The 20,745-nt window shown below is 41.2% G+C and overlaps 1 protein-coding gene across 2 annotated transcripts in view; it reads right to left on the reverse strand.

Annotated features, from left to right (window-relative positions):
* Window positions 1-20,356, reverse strand: part of lrrtm4l1 (leucine rich repeat transmembrane neuronal 4 like 1) — a 57,207-nt gene extending 36,851 nt beyond the window's left edge. For both annotated transcript variants that reach the window (XR_012927096.1, XM_076029854.1), the window contains exon 1: window positions 20,125-20,356. Coding sequence is in view for 1 of the 2 variants with exons in the window: in XM_076029854.1 (XP_075885969.1) it covers window positions 20,125-20,128 (4 nt within the window). In the remaining variant the exon portion in view is untranslated. The remainder of the gene's footprint in view (window positions 1-20,124) is intronic.
* Between the last annotated feature and the right edge of the window lie 389 nt (window positions 20,357-20,745).

Here is a 20,745-nt window from a genome sequence, read left to right on the forward strand (position 1 = left end):
CTCTCTAATGCTATTTCCACTGTTAGCCAGCATCTAATTGCATGGTGTCAAGTCCACCTTTCATCATTGTCCCAACTGTGTCTAATGAGAAAAAGGCAAATTATGTCACCAACACCTCACTTAATCTAAGCAGGGGAGCAAGTATTTTGTCTGGAAGAGATACAACCAACGACAGCTCCTCTGTGTGTGTGTGAGTGAGAGAGCTTACAAATGCAGAAAGCTATCGTGAGTTCACGTGACAATTGCTTCAATTCATTGGGGCCTCATGGTGTAAAAATAACCAATCGTTGAAATTGTTATGGCAGCTAATTAGCTGTTTAGAAGTGTCATTGTACTAAATGCTGTAACCTTTTCATCAACAGTGGCTCACCTGGATGTTGGTTAGTGCTGAGAATAAGGACAGTCTGCCTCTGGCAGGCGTTACTTCACATTGTCATAACCAGGAGAATCAGACACCGTATTTTGGTACATGCAGAATTGTTAAAATATTTTGTTAAACATTTGACTGGTAATTTGCTTTTTAATGGTAATGAAGTAACCAGGCACACTAAGCCCGTCTGGTGAGGCTTTTTGACCAAACAAACGTCGTTGGAAGTAGGCTGTCAGGATGACTGGAAATGGCCATAAAAGGGTCCATTCATCTTAACTGGAAAATGCCTTCTGTTTCTGATAAAAATCTGCGCCATTCCCTTTAACAGGGGCCAGTGTAGGCTGACGACTTGTTACGGCCTTCACCAAAACTTAACAGCGGAAGAAATATTCAGCTGCCGTACAAGGTTAGAATAGAGGGTTCTGTAGTTCAAATCAATTAATGCTTGCTCGTCAGATCACAGTTTAACCTGGTAAGTGATCTGGGTTGGAAGTTTAAAGTCCCTCCAGAAAACATACATTGACAGCAGAAGTACAGACCCCTGACGGTTAAATTAGCGTGAACGTGTGCTCACTTAATTAAGTCATATTATACAGCTGCATTAATATTATTCAAGCAATTATTTGCACTGAGAGGGCTGACTCTCTGCACAGCATCAGCTCATGGAAGGACTGCTCCCCATGTGAAAGCTGTTGACTCAAAGCAAAGCAAACACTTAAACTAGCATTCAGCAAACAGACCTCTTTACAGAAGTCGTGACTTGGCAAAGTGTTCTTTGTTTTCCATAAATATCCTCACTGTCTCTATGTATGGCTTTAATCGATCTTCATAGAAATACACAAACACACGTGCAGACGCACGCCTGGCCAGTGTTGTGGTCTTTGTGAAGACATTACATTTACTTGCATTCCTGTTTATTATTTTGTTTAGCCTCTCTAACCTTGACACTATCTGCTACATCTGACGACGGCATTTGTGTGAGAAAATCCAAAAGTCTGCACAATGAAACGTATTCTCACGGCAAGCTAAGAGTGGTCTGTCCAGGATTGGCTCATCCAAAAACAGGAGGACGAGCACACACACACACACACACACACACACAGGCACGCACATGCTCACACACGGGCCCGCGCACACAGAGACACTTTCACACGAGTCGTGATTTGCCTTGTACATGCACGCGATGTCACAGTTTGACATTGTGCAAGGTTCACACGATGACTCAGGTGAGCGACTTGAATACGAAAACATTATTTCAGCACATCACAGTGCCACGACCCTGTTGAAATACTGGAGGTGACAGAACTGTGTGTACCCTCCAGATGAAATATTCAACAGGGGACAGACCAAAGAGGACTTATGATGGGAAATTTGGCGTGTTAATGAAAAACAAAAAAGACGAGCTGCCATGACTCAAGGATAAGAATCCTTTGAGCAGGAAATCTCTTGTCATTTTTGTGTGTCCACTGTGCGCGCGCGTGTGCATGTGTGCACTCAATACATAGCATTTCAGACAGTCGTATCAATGTCATCGGAAAAACTCGCAACACACAATCCACTATAAGCCTGTGCAGCTGGAAATTCACATATGCCATGTAAAGATATTTTTTTACAACTTTGCTTCACACTTGCATTCACCATCTATCCAGACACACAAAACTACAAGATACTTGCTGATATGGATCTCGCAATTGAGCCAGTCTCACTAATATGTCTTATTTAATAGTTGAGTTTAATTTCGTATAACCTATTTTTATGAAAATTATTTCCAAGCAATTCCCAATTTGCTTCAGAACCACCTGGGTTCCGAGTGTTGTTGTTGTTGTTGTTGTTTTTGTGTTTGTTAATTCAGATATAAGCAATAAAAGATAACAATAAGGAGGACTGTAGGACTTTCTATACCAATGCCAAAAATCAATATCGCATAGAAATATTCACAGAAGGCTGGCTTAATTATTGTGAGATGAGTTGAAGTGAAGGCCATTTGAAATGTGTGCTACTAATAAGAGTTATCAGGCCAATAGATGCACCACCACTTCCATTACTTCCATTAGGCACTCTGTGAAAAAGATGAAGCATCCCCTCTCTCAAAATGATAAATCTGTTAGAGGACTGAAAGTACTCTGTTTCAAATCCCTGGGAGAAATGTCCCAGGGCTGTATAACAGGCATTGGGTGACTGGACAGTAGCAGGGCAGTTTGACGTTTCGACATTCATCACTTCGTTTTTCAAAGTACCGGCCCATTACTTAGAGAGTGTTTGATTCTGTGTTTGATTCTATCTTCTCTGACTTTTGTTGAAATAAACTAAAATGCTTATTTGTTTAAGTGACTTATTTCTATCCAGAAGGGCATGGACAGTGCACACACAAAAGTGGCCAATTTGACAATGGGACATTACTAGCATAGCAGAAAAGCATTGGTGATGACCTGTAATCAGTCCCTCCAGAAAAACGCGATTATGCGATCGCGTAATTCAATGTATAATCAGTCAAAGTCCGCGTAATCATACGGAGGTCGCGTTTTTCCAAAGACGCCGCACTTTCGCCGCATAAATCTCCGATTTCCGCGCAAAAAATGCGAGGTTTGTGTAATTTTATAATCCCCGCATTTTTTGTTTTTACTTCACTCAAGCGCAACCATTTTCCTCCCGTTCCTTTGAGAACGTTATTTAAAAAAAAAAGCGAAGAAGAAAAACAACAACCAATCAAAACCTCAAAGCCTCGGTCTTCCTTTACCACAACCAACGAGTACACAGAGGAGCATTTGAGAGGGAGGAGATGGCAGGGCTGGGGGAGGAAGAGGTGGTGGTGGAAGAGGAGATCGACGAGGTGGGGGAGGAGGAGGAGGAGGAGGAGGATGGGTGTTGAGGGAGAGGGGAAGGAGGACAGGGTGGTGAAGAATTGGCTAGTGTTAGAGGTTAAGAGGCTAACATTGTCATTTTGTTGGAAGATTGCACTTTTGGTACAGTCGTAAGTACTGTATATCAGTTCCACTTTGCAATAAGAGTTTACACTTTGTTCAGGTATGCACTTATTTCAGCAGAGGTTTTCTGTTTTGCTACCTCTTTGAAAGACAAAGTCCATTTTATTGTATTGTTTCAATTCATTGTTTGCCCCATTGTTTTGTAAGTATGAGACATCTCTAAGGTCTGAAATAAAAGATGAGAACTTGATTATTCCCAACACTTTCTTTTATTTAGTATTCTTTATAATCATAGGAGGTCATTAGATATGACTCTTTACATTAAGGTAGTAGTAGCTAGTAAGAATGGTGTAGGGGAGCCACTTTTTTTAAATTGGTTTTCATCAAACCACACTTCTTGACGTTCTCCGCAATTTTTGCAAGTTCCCGCAATTTTTGTAAATTTCCGCAATTTCATCGCATAAAATTGCAGAAATATCCTGCATATTTTATTGCATTTTTTTTTTTAGAAAACGTGCTCCATAATCAAGGATATTTGCCGGAACAATCACAAAAGATCCCCGAATTTTTCTGGAAGGACTGTATAATGTTGAATTGAGGTGATTTTGAGCATTTTAACTGAGACTGATTTTATTTCAGTAATGCAATCTTTGGACACAATGGCCTTTTCAGCACTTTATCAAAGGCGGCCAGCTTTTCTGTGGGAAATGCTTTTTCTACAGAAGAAGCTCAATTGCAGAAGACGTTAGTTTCTATTTATTTCTCTATTCATCATTTAAAAAATTTATTGACAAATTATTTTCCTCCAACATTATTTCAGATGAACAAAATTCCTTCCTGCCAAAAGAATAAGGCATTTGGAGTCCAGCTGGATGCTTCAGGTTCTTCATGTCAGCTATGTTGTGTGATAGCTGACAATGTATTATTTTGTCAATAAGATGAAACAGCAGCACAGTGCAACAATGCCGGTGCTTTGGTAAGCAAAGCAAATTCTCTGATGAGAGCAACATCTTTTTGATTTGACGAGGCAGTCCTCCAACACCCAATCCCTGCGTTGTGTCCTTCCCTGTACTTTTTTATCTTCCACCCTCGGGCCAAAGACATGCAGGTTAGGTCAACTGCTTACTTTGAATTGTCCTTGTACGGACGTGTGTTTCTATACTTGAGCCCCGAGATGAAGGAGGTTCTTATCAGAGGTTTAACTGGCTGTTGCCTGAGGACGTCTTGGATAGAAACAGGACCTTTCTGCAATCCGGAGAGCAAGACCAACGGCGGACGGTGTTCCGTCTGTATTTAGTTCGTATTTGTGCTCACAGGATTACTAGATCTTGAGTTTTAATGGGCATCAAAAATCTGGGTGATGTCTGTCTGTACAGCTATTGCTGCATTTCTCTGTCCGCCCATCAACCTTTTCCCATTGCACCTTTTAGAATGCATTCACAGCAGCTCAGTTTAGTTAAACTTTAGTTTATTTTCTTGGAAAGTCGATCGGCAAAACATTGACCGTGTAGTCAAGTCCTACAGTTGTACCATGACTACCAGACTTGTAGATGTGAAAACATCAATCCTCTATTGCACAATACTGATTGACAGTGGCATGCAATAGACCAAAAGTGACTGGATGTATGTTAATGGTCAAGTACGTTGACTGTTTAATGCATCACTATATAAAAACAGAAGCAGGTATATTAATATTACAGACACGCAATAATGCAGGAGGCATCATTCAAACGGGGTTTAGCTTTAGGCTGGCAGCCACACTTGAGCCAAGTCATTTCTTTCGGCCATCATGGACTCAGATGTTTCCGACTACCTGGATGAATAGAGGTCTCACTAAATGATCAGCAGTTTTTCAGGGGCAACTTTTTGAACCACGCCAAGATACAGCGTTTTTTTTTTTTTTTTCTCGAACAGACCCTGAGTTGAAAGACTTTATTGTCATCATGTGTTTCTGATTGGAGTGTGTAGAAAGACATTTGTTTAAGGCACCGTGAAATCATTAACGATGCTTACAGGACTTGAGTAATGGCCATCCTTCTAAACCGATCATTTCAGAGCTGGCATGATCAACAGGAACAAACACTTCCGATCTCCCGAGGCATCACTGAGCTCACTAACGGGTTCCCTACACCCTCTTGTTCTTTATCCTAACACATTTTGTTCCACTCACCATCTGTGTATTGTTAATAAACATGGTCGACAATCACCATGAAGGTTGCCCTTGCATTTCAGATGTGCAGCGTGCGGAGATGAGCACAACGTGCCAATTATGGAGCGCAAGTATAACATTTCAGGAGGCGACATTCATAGTCTTTCTCTGGGAACATTTTTGGCACTGAGGAAAGGAAACGCATTAAGCTTTGGCTATGAAAAATAAATAAAACAGACAGGTGTTTCTATCTACTAGCCCGGAGCAGATTTGATCAAACGCGGTAAGCTGCATACATCCTGTTTACCTGGCGCTCACTTCTTAGTAAGGCATGACCAATTGGCGCCTGAGGCCTTGAGAGATTTAGTGTCAGAAAGAAGTGATTCCGTGGAGATTTGAACAAGCTGTACTACAGGGAAAACAGTGGATTTTTTATTTTTTTTATTTTTTTTAGTGGGGCACGCTCGTGTGTTGTGTGTTTTTTTTTTTTTTTGTTGTGTGTCACACAGTTTGTTTGTCCAGCCAGTGCTCACAGACTGCAGAGTAGTTCATGGCCCTCAAAAGGCTACACAGGACGTAGTTCAAACAAGGTCAGAGAATATTTATCTATATTTTCAGCCAAAGCTGGCAGATTTTTTTTTTTTTTTTAAGAAGTCAGACATAACTCTAAATGTTTGTTATGCCCGTTGGGTACCAGGAGGTGCTGTCTGGGTGTCCAACCTCTCAGAAGAAAGGATGGACACTAACTTTCCATATAGACACACTGTGCGCTGCACTAAATTTGACACTAGCCTATTTATCTCTTGTAGGAACTTAACAAAACGGTAATTAAAGCTGATGAATCTGTGTTCTTCCGACACACAGTAACAGTGTAGCCAACGTGCCTCCGAATAAAGACTGGACTATTAAGCTACATGCTGCAACTGCTCTCTAGCTCCGTAGGCAATGGCTAATTAAGGTTTTCCTTCTGGCTGCCACCGGCTCATTCCGCAACTCTTTTCTACATCAGTCCCTCTTTTATACCTCATTGTGTCAACACCATTGCAATTACTGGGCTTTGTAAAGAAACTTCAGCCTCCCAGTTGCCAAGGCGAGAGTCAAAGATGGCACCGACCTAAACACAAGTCAATGACAAATTAATCTGCGCACATTGCCTCCAAACGGACAGAGGTGTGAAATACAATCTGTCAAAATAAGACACTATTCCGTTGTCCAGTTCGTGCTGCAGCTGTCATTATTTGCCAGCTTGCAGTCCTTTTTTCCCCCTCACACATCAACCGTGCTCATAGCTACGTATTTCGCCTCCAAGGATGCAGTCTGGTCTCGTCATTCTGTCAACTGCCAAAAAAAATGAAGGTTATAGCTTCACGAGGTGAATCTGCAACTCCATATTCATACTTAGAAAAAAATGTAGCTGTCTGCTGCCTTGAAAGTCTTCCATTGCCAGCTAACCAGCAAAGACTGAAAGTTTTGTAAGGCAAAGTGGGGCATATTGGTTTTCCCTTTTTGCTGCTGAATGACGAATGTCTCGGCACATTAGAAGCGTGAAAAAGACAACATGTGCGGCCCACAAATACCAATTAGGGAACAGCCTCTGTCCCCATGGGCACATCTATTGACTGACTAGTTGCTGGTTGGCTCATTACTAAATGCCAACTCAAATGTGTTCACTGAATGAAGAAGGCTGCAAGTTATGAGACAATTTTTTTTAATATATATATATATATATATATATATATATATATATATATATATATATATACACATATACATATATATATATATAATGTTAATATGTAAATTATGTTATTTTTAAAATCCTATTTAAAAAAAAAATGAAAAAAAACTACCTAAAAACTCTTGCCTCTTCCCATGGAAACAGCAAGCACTTGCTGTCGTCGTTCTTGGCGATGCGACAAGTTGATATTTCATTTGAATGCACATTGCACGGAGCACTGATGCAAAGGCTATTACCCAGAGTGCCCAAGTGGGTTGGCCAACAATGCTAAGGGTGCATACTGGGGCAATTCAAAGAAATGAAGTGCAGGCGGAAAACAAAATATATCTACTGCTCTATATTTAATATTGTACTGTTGCACATGTTATCCCCCATTGTATGAGAGGACTGCTTTATTGCAGCATTTTATGGTTGCAGATGGCAATGTACTGTATAATGAACTTTTTAGTTATACATATCAAATATGCTACATGTCTCCTATTTCCCTTCTTGGATATTACTCAATAGTTTATTATTTAGATGTCATCTGCAATCTCCTGCAACCTCTCTTTCTTTCTCTTACTTTTTCTTTCGCTTAATATTCATTAATAATTCACAAACATGCATCTATGGTGAATCCTTTGGGGAAAAAAAAAACATAGGGCTACATCTAATACTTTGCTTCTTTTTTTCATTTCAGAACTTAAAGCTTCATATAGGTAGCTTTTTTTCTTACTTTCATTTATCACGCCATTCCTGCCTTACTCTCTGAAATGGGAGCCAAAGGGTTGTTTTTTTCTTTTTTTTTAATGTGTTTTGTGCAGCTGAGGCAGGCAAAATTTTTGAGAGCCCCGTGGCTCGTGTGATTTATTAGATCATTGAGCGTGTTCGCTAAGATTTAAGGCACGTAAAATTTAAAATAGTCTGTGGGCAAAGGCAAACGTGACATATTACCAGTCTTGGGCCACATCATGCCAGGGGATTAATCGGGCATGGCAGCATTACAATATTGAAATGAAGTACCTTTTTACACACTTTAAACCTATCATTTCATGCCCATTAATTTGAAAACTGTGGTCAACTGTAATTCCGATTCACAGCAAAAACACGTTGCTCTATAAAATGGCTGATTTATGCTAAAAGCTTATTTTACTACCCGTGAAGCTGTGCATACATGCTAAGAAAAGAAGGACAACCAGTCAAGTGCACCACACAGTGCGACAGGATTAGGCTGTACAGAGAAGTGGAGCACAGTGAGATACCATAGCAGCAGTAATGGTGAAATACAGCTTAAATGGGGCAATATCCATCCCAAAATTAATTGAATTGACTGGTTAATTTTGTTACCTCGGTTTCTCTGTCTGGAACTTTTTTTGTGAGGGATTTGGTGGCTGAGACCAAGTGAGCTTGTGACCTACTCAAGCATAAAAGTAAAACAGGCAAATAAAGACAGACAGATTGCTATTGCTTCTCCTGTTGGCCACTTTAAATTATTACCACTTAAAGAACCTAAGCCATGATTAGGAGTATTGATTTGAAAAGCCCAAGCCTTAACATTCCAGATCAATAGGATTAGTAACATACAAAACATGGGATTCCTATTTGTCTGCAAGAGGAATTGCCTGTAAAGTACATCAACCTCTCACTGTTAGTGCAGCAAGGCTTTGCTCGTGGCAATGTCCATCGACAACCAAGTTCATCATTCTTATTTATAAGTGGCTGCAGTGAGGGCTTACTTCTGATTGGCTATCAAGTGAAGACTTGCTTTTAGTAAAAGACAGTGTGGCCATGCATCCAAGATGACTACAGCAAAAATAGCAATGATGGTATTCATCATTCAGTCACAATGCAAATCTTTATATTTTGATATATTTAGTCTTTCCCACCACTCTTGATGTCAGCTCAAAATCAAATACCTGTGAGTTAAAAAAAAAAAAAAAGAAAAAAAAGAAAATGGAAAAAGAGATAATGTGTAAGCCAGAGAGCCGTAACCTTTCCACTGCTGAAAGTGTTTTGGTTGATATGATGTGATTCGACTTGACTTGAAACATAATTTAAGTCAGAATTCACTTGAGACCATGTTTGACATTGATTTGGTTTCATGGACTCCAGGCGGAAGACAGATGTCTGACAGAATGATGCTAAATTTTGTTCTGGAAAACACAATTGATTTGTTGAAGGCTCCTGTCTTCCACAGCCTCCCTCTGTCTGACCTGACTTATGGCTCGCTTGACTTCAGAATATCACAGGAATGACTGATTTCTATCAGACTCCGATGGGGATTTATCTGTTCTTATGAGCATGTACAGTACAAGGTTTCCAGGGGGGGGAGGTTTGTGTTTCTATTACGACTGACAAGCTGCACAACCCCCTGTGGTGTTGTATGATAGAGCACTCTAAGACATCAGAAAAAAGCTGAGCATTTATTTTAGAATTGTACATGCATGAGTAACGTCTGTCTTCGCACCGGCACACAAGCACTCTCTGCAATCACTTAAAGACTTTGGAAAAAAGAGTTAGACGCCCCACAACAAACTGCACAGGGATTCCTGGGTATTCACAGGGATTAGCACCTGTGAACTGTGAAAAACGGTGAATAATGAGCACAGTTCATAAAAAAAAAAAAAAAACGCCAGTGGGAGAGCATTAGCAGTACAGTGTTGTACGCAAGTAACTCCTCTCCCGGTCCAAACGCATTATGGTGAGTGAAAACGTGTCCGACTTTTCAATAGATGACTTAGATTCATCGCCAGAAGAGGGTGCAGGACGTTTGGGTGACATCTACGAATCATGTTCGCAGTGTAATATCTACAAGAAGTTCACAGGCAAAGCTAGGCTTCATCTGCCTGAGGCAAAACCTCATTTATTGTTATATACAGTATTTCTGGGTATTCCAGCATCCCGAGCCACATTTCCTCTACGGGATAGGCCACGGTTTCCGCAGATTATTAGTTCTTTTCCGGAAAAGAAAATCTGCGAATAAGTAAGACCACGCATCAATACATGGGGACTCATTGGCCCTCTTGATGCGGCGTATTGTGGTAAGCACAGCACAAGACGCACAGGAATTCTCAGTACAGGTTCACAATTTGAACAGAATTTTCACCTTCATACGAGGAAAACATGAGATTGCAATCAACAACATTGAGGAGTTTCTCGATTTCTGCAAATGGTATTAAAATGACTTTCAGGCGATGTTGCATCCGAATACTCGACCAAGGTACGAAATATAATTTGCTGAAAGGAAACCATTAAAAGGGCTAATTGGTTATTCTGAATGTCAACATTTTTACACCAGAAAGTTTAGTGGGGCCATGAAATCTGCCCACTGCAGGGAACACAACTCTAATGAGACAAGTTGGATGGAAGTCCACTTGGAAAAGTGACGCGATAGAAGAAGCACAGCCAAACCTTTCTGGTCTGGTGCCCACAGCGCCTCTCAGCCATGGCACAACATTATATTTTACTCACTTGGAGCCTCTGGAATGTCTTGTAATTACATCTGCTTTTAGCATGTCAGGTCTCCTGTTTGAAGTGTCTGAAGATTCCTAAAAACAACGCAAGTCACTGATTTTAAAATTACCAATGAAAAACATGGAAAACTCTGGTCGCGTGTGTCAAAGCAAAAAAGAGAAATCTGCAAACCAAGCCGCAGAACCAAAGTGGAGCCCATACTCAATTAAAACTTTAATTATCTGTTGTCATAATGTTTTGATCTGTTAGGACGTTCTCGCCTGATAAAGATCCCAAGAAGATGGGGAAACTGCAACGACTCATGATTAAAAGGATGGGACACTATAGTGCAGTGAAGGGTTTCTTTTTGATCTTAGTACTTTTTTTTTATCTTTCTTAGACATTGACTGATGCCTGATTTTTCATCTTAAAGATATGAGTTCCTACAGATCAGAAGCATTCAGCCCTTAATAATAATAATAATAATAATAATAATAATAATAATAATAATAATAATAATAATAATAATGATAATAATAATAATGATTAGCATAATACTAATCATAATAAAACACAATAAGCATCGCAGTATGCTAATATTAGAAATGTGGGCGTTAAAGATGTCTCGGCCTGTCAGTTACAGGGTTGCGACTTGACTTTTACTTTTTTGACCTTTTTCTCTTGAATAATCAAAACTTTATTTGCACGCAGCACTGAGATGATAAATAATTATACTACGGTTTGATAAACGTGAGTTTTTTTGGGGGGTGGAACCTGGATAGATTGAATCAGAATTGAGTGCATCAAAGGGACAGACATGTACACAGGCGGTACATGTGGACGAATACCCTCGGAGAATGGAAATAAAAGGGAACATTGAACGGTGTTCCTGGAAAAGCCTAGAAACGCCTGTTTTGAATGTGATTGATGCAACCGAGAATGCAGACATCGGTAGAAGGGTGCTGAGGTTGGAACTGTCAGGCAGGTGGAGATTTATGGATGTTATGAAGAAAAAGTTAGATGGAACCACTGTATCGTAAGATGGGATACGTAACTGCTTCTTTCACCATGAGCTGAACTCCGCATTGGTTTGGAGACATTGTCGAGGTTGGAGGTTGCCAACTCTTTGAGGAGGCAACGGCTCTATATTTGTTTGAAAATCAAGAGGCGAGGAAAACATAGACAGAGTCAAACAGAAGCGTGACGGAATTCCACTTCATTTTGCCGTATTTTTAAGACATCTTGAAGATTTTAGCAAGAGAATGTCGCTCATCCATCTCGGCACTTTCAAAGCAGTCGGCTGTCTTTACAGCGGTGGATAAGAATAGCATGCCGTGGATAGTATAAACTAAAATTCGCCTGCATTCAGTTTTGTTTTTTGTTTTTTTTTTCTTCTGTTTTTTAAGTAACCTGACATGCCTAATACTACATTCACCTATCCATCTGGAAAAGAGCCAATAGGAAACAAGGGGGAGGCAAAACTTGGAAGGAGATCAAACCTTGTGTCTTTTAAACAAAAGTGGACCAAAAGGATTTTCTTCTGCCAGTTAAGCTGCTTCAAGGCTTCCAGTTGGCACAACTTCAGCATTAACCAAACATCACTACCTTGAGTCTAGCCAGAATGTACTTCATTATTTAACTTAACTCCCGCCAAAGCCACACAGAAGTAAGGTTCCAGTTATTTTTTATTATTATTTTACTTAGTTTACTTTTATTACCTTTCAATTACTAATACTAATACTTTGCTTGATACTGTGCAAAACAAACTATGTAAAACTCATACCACCCTCTTCTCCTTGGTTTCCTTCTGTGGTGGTTCAGGACATTTTGGAGAAGTCACTCCTCATTTTGAAACATAATTTCTCGTATCCTCAAATATTTTTAGATACGACAGAAAGCAGAAACTCTGGACGATATCGAAGCTATCAAATCTATTGGGTTGTTCCAAATTAAATTTTTAGAAAAAAACATTTCTAATGCATGGCATTCACCGAACGCTGCTTTTTTGCCAGGCGTATTATTTTCCAGAGTGTGTCAGAGATCACAGTTTGTGTATGTAGTGAATCTCATTTGAAAGAATAAACATCAACAAAACTGACTGAAATAAATTACTTTCTTTGAAAAAGTTTTGCTCTGTGGAAATGTGTTTACTTGGGTTTTTCCAAGATGTTTCCACGCACCCCGTGAGTATATTTGACATGCGTTGCAGCATGCGGATTAGTCGTACAGCAAGGAAATATTTTGCAACTTTAATGAAAAGCAGATTAAATGTTCTTTTTCCATGTCTGGGTGTGTGTTTGTCTCACAGCTGATTAAAGCAGCAAAGAGTCATCCTTAATTTATCCAGCTGCTGTGTTTTACTCCAGACAGTTATCTGATATATTCATGCTGGCTGGCTTCAAGTGAGGACTACTTAGCTGTCAGATTATTTTCTGGGCAAAATGTGCAAACAAACAAAAACATGACGCTATTAGGGTTCACACATACGGCCAATTCTGGCGTTAGTATAGAGTAAATGACAATGGGTAGTCCTAACAATTAAGGTAATATTTTGGGGCTATTTAACTGCAATGGATAAATAAAATGAAAATTATATGGTATTTAGTCTGTAAAAGAAAAAATAAATAAACCAGAACAAAGAATCATTTACTGTAGACCATAGGATATAACTTAGAATTTGTCAATGAGTGGCACAATGAGTCAATATTAATTTTAACCAAAAAGTGCCACCTATTATTCATAGTCATTCAGCCAAATTAGTCATGCAGGGCTACCCTGCGGTGCTAAATATACTCTTTATTGGCTTAAAGTAGTTAATAATGATTCATTGTACAGCTCACATTCCATACACTGAATCAAAAATAAAAAAATTAAAAAAATTAAATTCCAGTCTGCTACAGACTGGGGATCGACTGGGTTTTCCACATGAAAATGACTTGGAATGCATGTGCAGTGTTACTATTAATACCCTCCTCTTTTTAAAACGAACATCACTATTTCACAATGTCTTATAGCGAGAACCTAGAAAAAAGCTGAGAAACTGCCATAGTGCCATTGTTGCTTACTGCCTCGTGCTTAGTATTTACAGGCAACAGACACAAACTTTTCTGATAATCAATAGTTGCTGACATTCGTGCAAGTGAGTGAGATATGTTCTCGGATTTACATGATTTGCATCAATTGCGTCTCTTGAATAGAATAGAACAGAACAGAATAGACAAGAAGAAAGTAAAGAAAACTTGTAACCTTTGGACAACTATTTCAGCACCATAGACAGCGCCAAACAATGCCGCGTCTGTCTCTCTGCAGTCATGCTGTCTCATATAGACATCATCTATTATATCTATCTATTGCTCCATACTGACAAATATGTTCTGGAAAAGGCCCTATTTTTTATCCAGCAACTGGAGGACTGCCTATAAAACAGTGATATCATAGCGCCATCAAGAGTTTATGCCGGAGAGGGAAAATGGTTATCATTTCCACAGGGTAGAAGTTCTAAAGTCCTGCAGCCCTTGCAGCACGAGTCACCATGCAGCTTCCTTTGTAGAGACCCCTGATATGTTCACAGTCATATCAGATGTGTGAAGAAGAGGCTTACATGTCAAATTGAAAGGGGTTCTGTAGCATGGTAGCTCACGGCGAGCAGCGTGTGTGCAATCACGGACCATTCTGACATCCTGTTGTTCCTTCGGACTGCATGTTGGTTTTTCCAATTCCTTTCAGCTGTGTCATCCATCTGCGATTTGGCTTCTGTCAGAATCCATGTGAATGCAGCACTGTGTTGGTATTGCATATTTTTGTTTTTATTTTTTTTTGCAAGCCCCCAGATGTCACGTAACCACTGGTTAATTAAAGACTGTGGAGTTTACCTCTGGAACGGATGGTCCCCTAGGTGCTTTATCCAGAAAACCAGGCTATGTCAATATACAGCGAGTCCCTCAACTTTTCCTTCCGCAAGGCTTCACATGCAGACTGAGATTGTCAAGGATTGACAGCTGAGACTCCTTACGGAGCCACAGTTTCACGCAGATGGGGGAGTCAGCGTTTCTGCACACCGTCGCTACACACACGCACACACACACGCACGCACACACACACACACACACGTACACAAGTGTATTGGCTTAAATATTTGTGCAGTGAGGCAGATGGTGGTGATGATCGATATGATTACTCGTGTCAAATGACCAGCACACACCAAGGCCTACTGGTGGGTCACGCCAGGGAGCTCTTCCACTAAAGCCGAAGGTTTGTGTGTGCGTGTGTGTGTGTGTGTGTGTGTGTGAAAAGAGAAGGTCAGAGCTGTAAAAAGAATGATTGTTCTTTTATTCAAACTTTCAGAATTTCATCACTGAAGTCAACGGTTCACTTGATCTTGCTGCGCTTCATATTCTGTAAACTTCACATTTGGCCCCTCCGGTGACCAAGCTCCAATTTTTTTTTTTATTATTATTTGAACTTTGGGTTCTTATCTTTATCATCTCAGCAGACCTTTGCAAGCCATGTGGCGGAAATTATATTAAAGGAAATGCATCTTTCAGCAAACCAGAAATGAGCCCTTCCGAACAAGAGCATCGGCCGCATTGAAACGCAATAAAATATTTCGCAAGACGAGCAAAACAGTTTGCAGAATCTTTTTTTTTTTTTGTTCAAATATTCCCGGAGGATATGAACTTTGTTTATTTGTCATAAGTTCTCATCAACATATTTCTGATATGAGAACAGCTTCTACCCGTTTTCCAAACGTCTGACTTTAATGTAAATCTCTGTTTGTAGGTGCATGTACGCACTTATTTTTTTTCATGAATAAATTAATAATAATAAATTCATACCCTATAGGTCAATGAAAGCACTGTCCATTTGTTTAGAGCAAAAAGCCAATGATCCACCTTTTTTCTTTTTTCTTTTAGGTGGAGCATATTATAATAGACTTTGCCTTGCAGCTTTATCACCATCATTATTCTCTGGATCACTGTGTTCTGTGCAAACTGTTTGAGGTGGAAGATGGTGATGGCAAGCTTTTCACAAAGGATTTAGTAATGACAGTCATCGGGTTCTTTGCCTTCTTTCCAGACCACCACTGAAATCCAATCGCACAATCAAACAATGAATGGCCAAAGATGTCTGTGCTTTATCTGTGCCTTTATTTATCAACTAAAAAACACTGAATGTTGTAAATATTAATATAACAACATACTGGGACACACAAACGCATCCCAGCTGCCTTCCCTGGTCAACAGTTAAGTGCGTCACTCATTGATCTTCACGCTACAGAACGGAGACAGTAAAACACAAAGGAAAATGTCCAGTGTGCTGATCTAGTTGCAACATCTCCGTCCATCGCACCATATCACAAGTGATCAAAGCCACATGCTATGCTGGGAAAACACCCGTTTTACTGCATTTGGAGCAGATGAGACGCGTTGATTCAATCAGAGTGCAACAGTTTCTGTGTCGGTCTGCTGCAAGCGTGGAACTGAGTGGCGGACACGGTGCTGCCTTGGGGGTTCATGACTCGCAGGGGCTCATATTTCTGCCCCGAGTCGCATGCTGCTAATGTGTCATACCCTTGACACTTCCTTTATGGCAATTGTAAGTTGAGCTCGCCAGAGATAAACAACTGCAGTTATCAATTTGCATCCAGTTTACTAAGAATACCGCACTTCGGAGGTCTCTTCAGACAGCGTCCTTCAAGACAACATCAACACAATAGCGGAACTCGCGCAAAGACTTATAGAACATGTCTCTTCCCTTCGCCATAGCTTATCACTCAGAGAACTGGTTGAAATGTTTTTTTCCTTTCCCATTCACCTCTAAAATACTTTGCTCATGTCTTTAAAGCATCGACTGTCGATGCAACGTGGCAATCACTTCCTCTACTGCATCGTTGTTTTTCTGATAGGAAAATAAATCCAACTGTTCTCCTATGAATATTTTCCATTCCTAACCCCAAAAGAACAATGAAAAACCCGCCCTTATTTAAAAATTGTTAAAAACATTATAATGCAACATTATCATGTATCACTTATCTAAGCCCTATTTATATTTATTAACTGAAGCACACTCAGTTCGACGAACTTACTGCCTAACTTTGTTCCCACTAATGCGTTTTCGACCTGTATTTCACAGTACGAGTGTCAATGTTCGGAGCTATTTTCGTTAATAATAAATAAAAAGAAGAAAAAAAAAAGGATCAGAAAGCCAGGATATTAACCACAACCACAAATATTGACCATAGCATCCACAATCTCATTTCACTGCACCGGATCGGGCTTCAAGAGTCTGCTTTTAACTTAATTAAGAACTGAAGTATTTAATTACATGGACTTGCATCATTCTATTTATCATCTCTACTTACTCCACGTCTATCGATCAGGCCTCCACGATCCCACATGTCGGTCTCTTATCCATTCCCATCTTATTAGCAGGCGGTTGAGTCTTTTCATACTGAGCCCCCCCTCCGGTGGAACCGTCTTCCCTTCAAATCTGTGAAGCTAGCAAACTGGCTGACACGCCTATTTGCATTTTCCTTTAATATTACACAGTTTCTTTTTATCCGCAAGTGGATTTTTTTTTAGATATATACAATATCCCACTATATGCGTAAAAAATCTCTTTATATTTTGCTCTACATGAAGTTATTTCACTTGTTGGTAACCATCTTGACATTCTGTAGTATGATTTGTAGTTTGATGATATGTTTTAGCTACAGCCCACTGAGGCTTTTTTTTTTTTTGTTGAGATTTTGATATGGTTAACTTTGACTTGACTTGACTTGAAAGGAAGCTACATGCAAAGAAACTGAGGAGGCGTCACATGATTAACCCAGAAAGAGTGACCTAAAGATGCGGCGAAAGAGTTCCAAGGGATGTGCTCTGTTGTGATGCTTCGATGTCTCTGTGTGGATGTTCATGGAGTGAGTACTGAAAAAAATAATAACACAAGTGTTTCTGCAAAAAAAGCTGCCCAGTGGGGACATTGAGTCAAACCCAAATGCAGACATATCGCTCCAATTGACAGAAAATAATCTTTGCTGACGGCTTCAGCCCCTTTTTAAAAGGCACAGCCGTTTGAAAGCAAAGTTTTTGCCCCTTGTCCTTCTTTTGCAAGATGGGTTTTCCAACCTGTTTGTGGCTCTGGATGAAATGTGGCAATAGCAAGCTATTAACGGCACCATACCAATGCGTTAACATGCAGGGGCTGCAGGATGCCGTTGATACTTATTTTTGTCTGATTAAAACACTTGACTGTGATACTTTTATGAATCTAGACGGGTGTCTGAGAATAATGGCCTCGCAGCAGCCAGAAATAAATGGTATTGTTCCGACAGCAAAGGTGAGAAATTTCTTAGTTGTGTTAAAACATTTCTTTGCCTGTGCAAAGGAAACACGGAGGTATGTATGTAGAAAGCTCATTTGAGCTCTCCGGCCATGCTGCTCTCACAGTGGTATGATTTGTGCAGCAATCAAGTTTTATTTCACACCTGGACCAGCCGGGCTCCCGTGGTCCTCCTCAAGGCTCGCTCAATAACCCCCTCAACCACCCACTCCCTCCCCCCGACTCCACACGTGGCAGCCCTTTGTGTCATCGGCATGGGTGAGTTCCTGCGGGAAGCCGGGTTCAAATTTAAATTACACAGCTTGCTCCTTTGTTTCCCGCCGACTGAAAATTCCGGCCCATTTTGTTGTCCGTTAGGCAGAAATGCGACGCACGCGTCAATGCCCCCCCCCACCGAGAGATCCCCAGACTTGTGTGTTTCAGTTAAATAAAAACAACTTCAGCCCTGCCAAGCGCTGGGTTTGAAAAGTTCCAAATGTTAGACTAGAGTTAGAGTGGACGAGACGTGGTTGACGAGACGTGTCACCTTGCATGCAGCAAAAAAAACAAATGATGGAGGACAATTAGACGGCAGGGAAGCTTCCCCCATCTCAACAAATGCAGCCGCTGATTTTGGCCCCGGTGGTAATTGTGATGACTTAATTGAAACTGTTAGAGCATGTGCTCATTAGTTGGACTAAGCAGCTTATTACTTGGGAAAATGCCACAAATGTGCACAGATGTGTGGGCAGCAGTGCGCACCGGGCACCGAGCACGATCAGCCCCACATCACTCTGGGCACAGACAGTCACCGCTGACACAAAACAGTGGCATGAACCCAGCAACTGAGGAGTCAGAACAATAAGAATAAAGAAAAGAGATGCACACCAGGATTCACAATGCTGGGCTCGTTAAGAAAAAATATATAGAGAGAGAGAGCGAGAGAGAGAGAGAGAGAGATAGCTATATAGAGATATAGATAGATAGGTATAGATCTATGTGTATATATGAAAAGAGCTCCTCCTCTGCAACAGTCAAACTCCCTTTGCTGCCAAGGTACGTGCCTTCACTTTTGAATTATACAGTCTTTCACCGGGGATTTCTCCTCGAACACACATTATAGAATTTAAAATGCTGTGAAATCCACAAACCAACTGTGCATCAATAACATATACATGCACATTTCTTTGATTTTTTTTTTTTTTTTTTTTTTTTCTCTCTGTGGCAACTTAGAGGAAAAAGCCCCAGGGAGGAGGAAGTGTGGGTTTCTGAGGCAGTGCTGTGAATTTATCCATGGAGCTGCCACAGTAGGTGAAAAAAAAATATGAAGGACGGCTGATAGGCAGCGTGAGAGGGAGACGGTGTCTGTCTCTGGAGCTGCCGAGGCAGGCCGAATAGCAGAGTGACATCCGTGTCCTGGATCTTTTAAAGGCCGTGAACGACAGACTGTCCTCGGCAGATTTTTTTTCTTCTTCTTCTTCTTTACGTGCGCGCGCGCGCGCGTGTGTGTGTGTGTGTTTGTGTGCGCGTGTGTGTGTGTGTGCGCGCGCTCGCGCGCTCCAATTTGAAGGTCTGACGGGGGAATAATTGAATTAACTTGACGCTGCGGCTGCAACAGGGACGCTGCTCCTCAACTGAATGCGCGCGCGGATAAGTCACTTTTATTGCCATTGTATGTAGGTGAGCGCCATCAACGCGTCTGGCTTCGCGTTGGGAGCGCAAGATAAATAAATAAATGGATTTAAAAAAAATATATATATATATATATATATATATATATATATATATATATATATATATATATATATATCGGCATGGAGAATGGCGAAAAGAAAAGCGGGCGGTGAGGGTGAGGGTGAGGCGTCAAGAAAGTCCCGCTGTGAAACACGGGAGATGTTGGCGCGACGGGGGGAGCAAGCACGCGCGCACGCACGCACGCACACACACACACACACACACGCACACACACACACACACACACACACACACACACACACACACACACAGAGAGGCTCGAACAATGTCTTTCTCAGCGTCAGATGCGTCAGATGAGCCCCATCAACAATGCGCTTATTGGGGAAGTGGGGGTGGGGTGATGTGGGGGGTGGGGGGGGTGGCGCACGTCCTAAAATTCAATGCCAAACAAATAACGGGCTCTCCAATAAAGGCAGCAGCCCCCAGTTTGACTTACCCATGTTGTCTCATCGGTCCGTTTTCCACTCCGTCCTCCGTGGCGCAATCCACCGCGCAGCTCACGACTTCCTCCCTGCCTCTTCTTTTCTCTCTGTCTCTCACTCTCTCTCTCTCTCCCACTCTCTCTCTCTCTCTCCTCTCTCCCCCCTTTTTTCAGCACCCCGGAGAAGCTCCGCGCCCTTCTCACACCGCTAGTGGTGACTCACCTGCCTTCATTCTAAAGAAGGGGGGGGAAAAAAAGAAGAAAAAAGTACATATAGAAATATATATTATTTAATTCAAATGCCAATAATTATTTGAATAGCGGCAGTTTTAGAAAATGCTCTTGAAGTTTGTGCTCCGCAGCGCCAGCGTAACTTTCAAGGACCCGCCGCGAACGACTACCGCGCCATCAAGCCTCAAGTTGAAAGTCAAGACGCCAGGCACCGGTAGCGGGATTCTGTCTCTTTCTTTCCCCCTTTCCCTCCTTTACATCCTCAGCTCCCGAGGAACATTCTGTCGGACCGCCCGGGTGTCTTGCGGCAAGGAATTAGGCACGTCCCCCCCCAAAAAAAAAGTTGCGAGGTGGCTGACGGAGCAGCGGTAGTAGGTGGTGGTGGTGGTGGAGGCAGTCGTCTTC

This window comes from Nelusetta ayraudi, unplaced genomic scaffold (genome assembly GCF_046127955.1).
Source record: "Nelusetta ayraudi isolate G7.1 ecotype Tasmania unplaced genomic scaffold, CSIRO-AGI_Nayr_v1 ptg000026l, whole genome shotgun sequence".
Taxonomy (NCBI): Eukaryota; Metazoa; Chordata; class Actinopteri; order Tetraodontiformes; family Monacanthidae; genus Nelusetta; species Nelusetta ayraudi.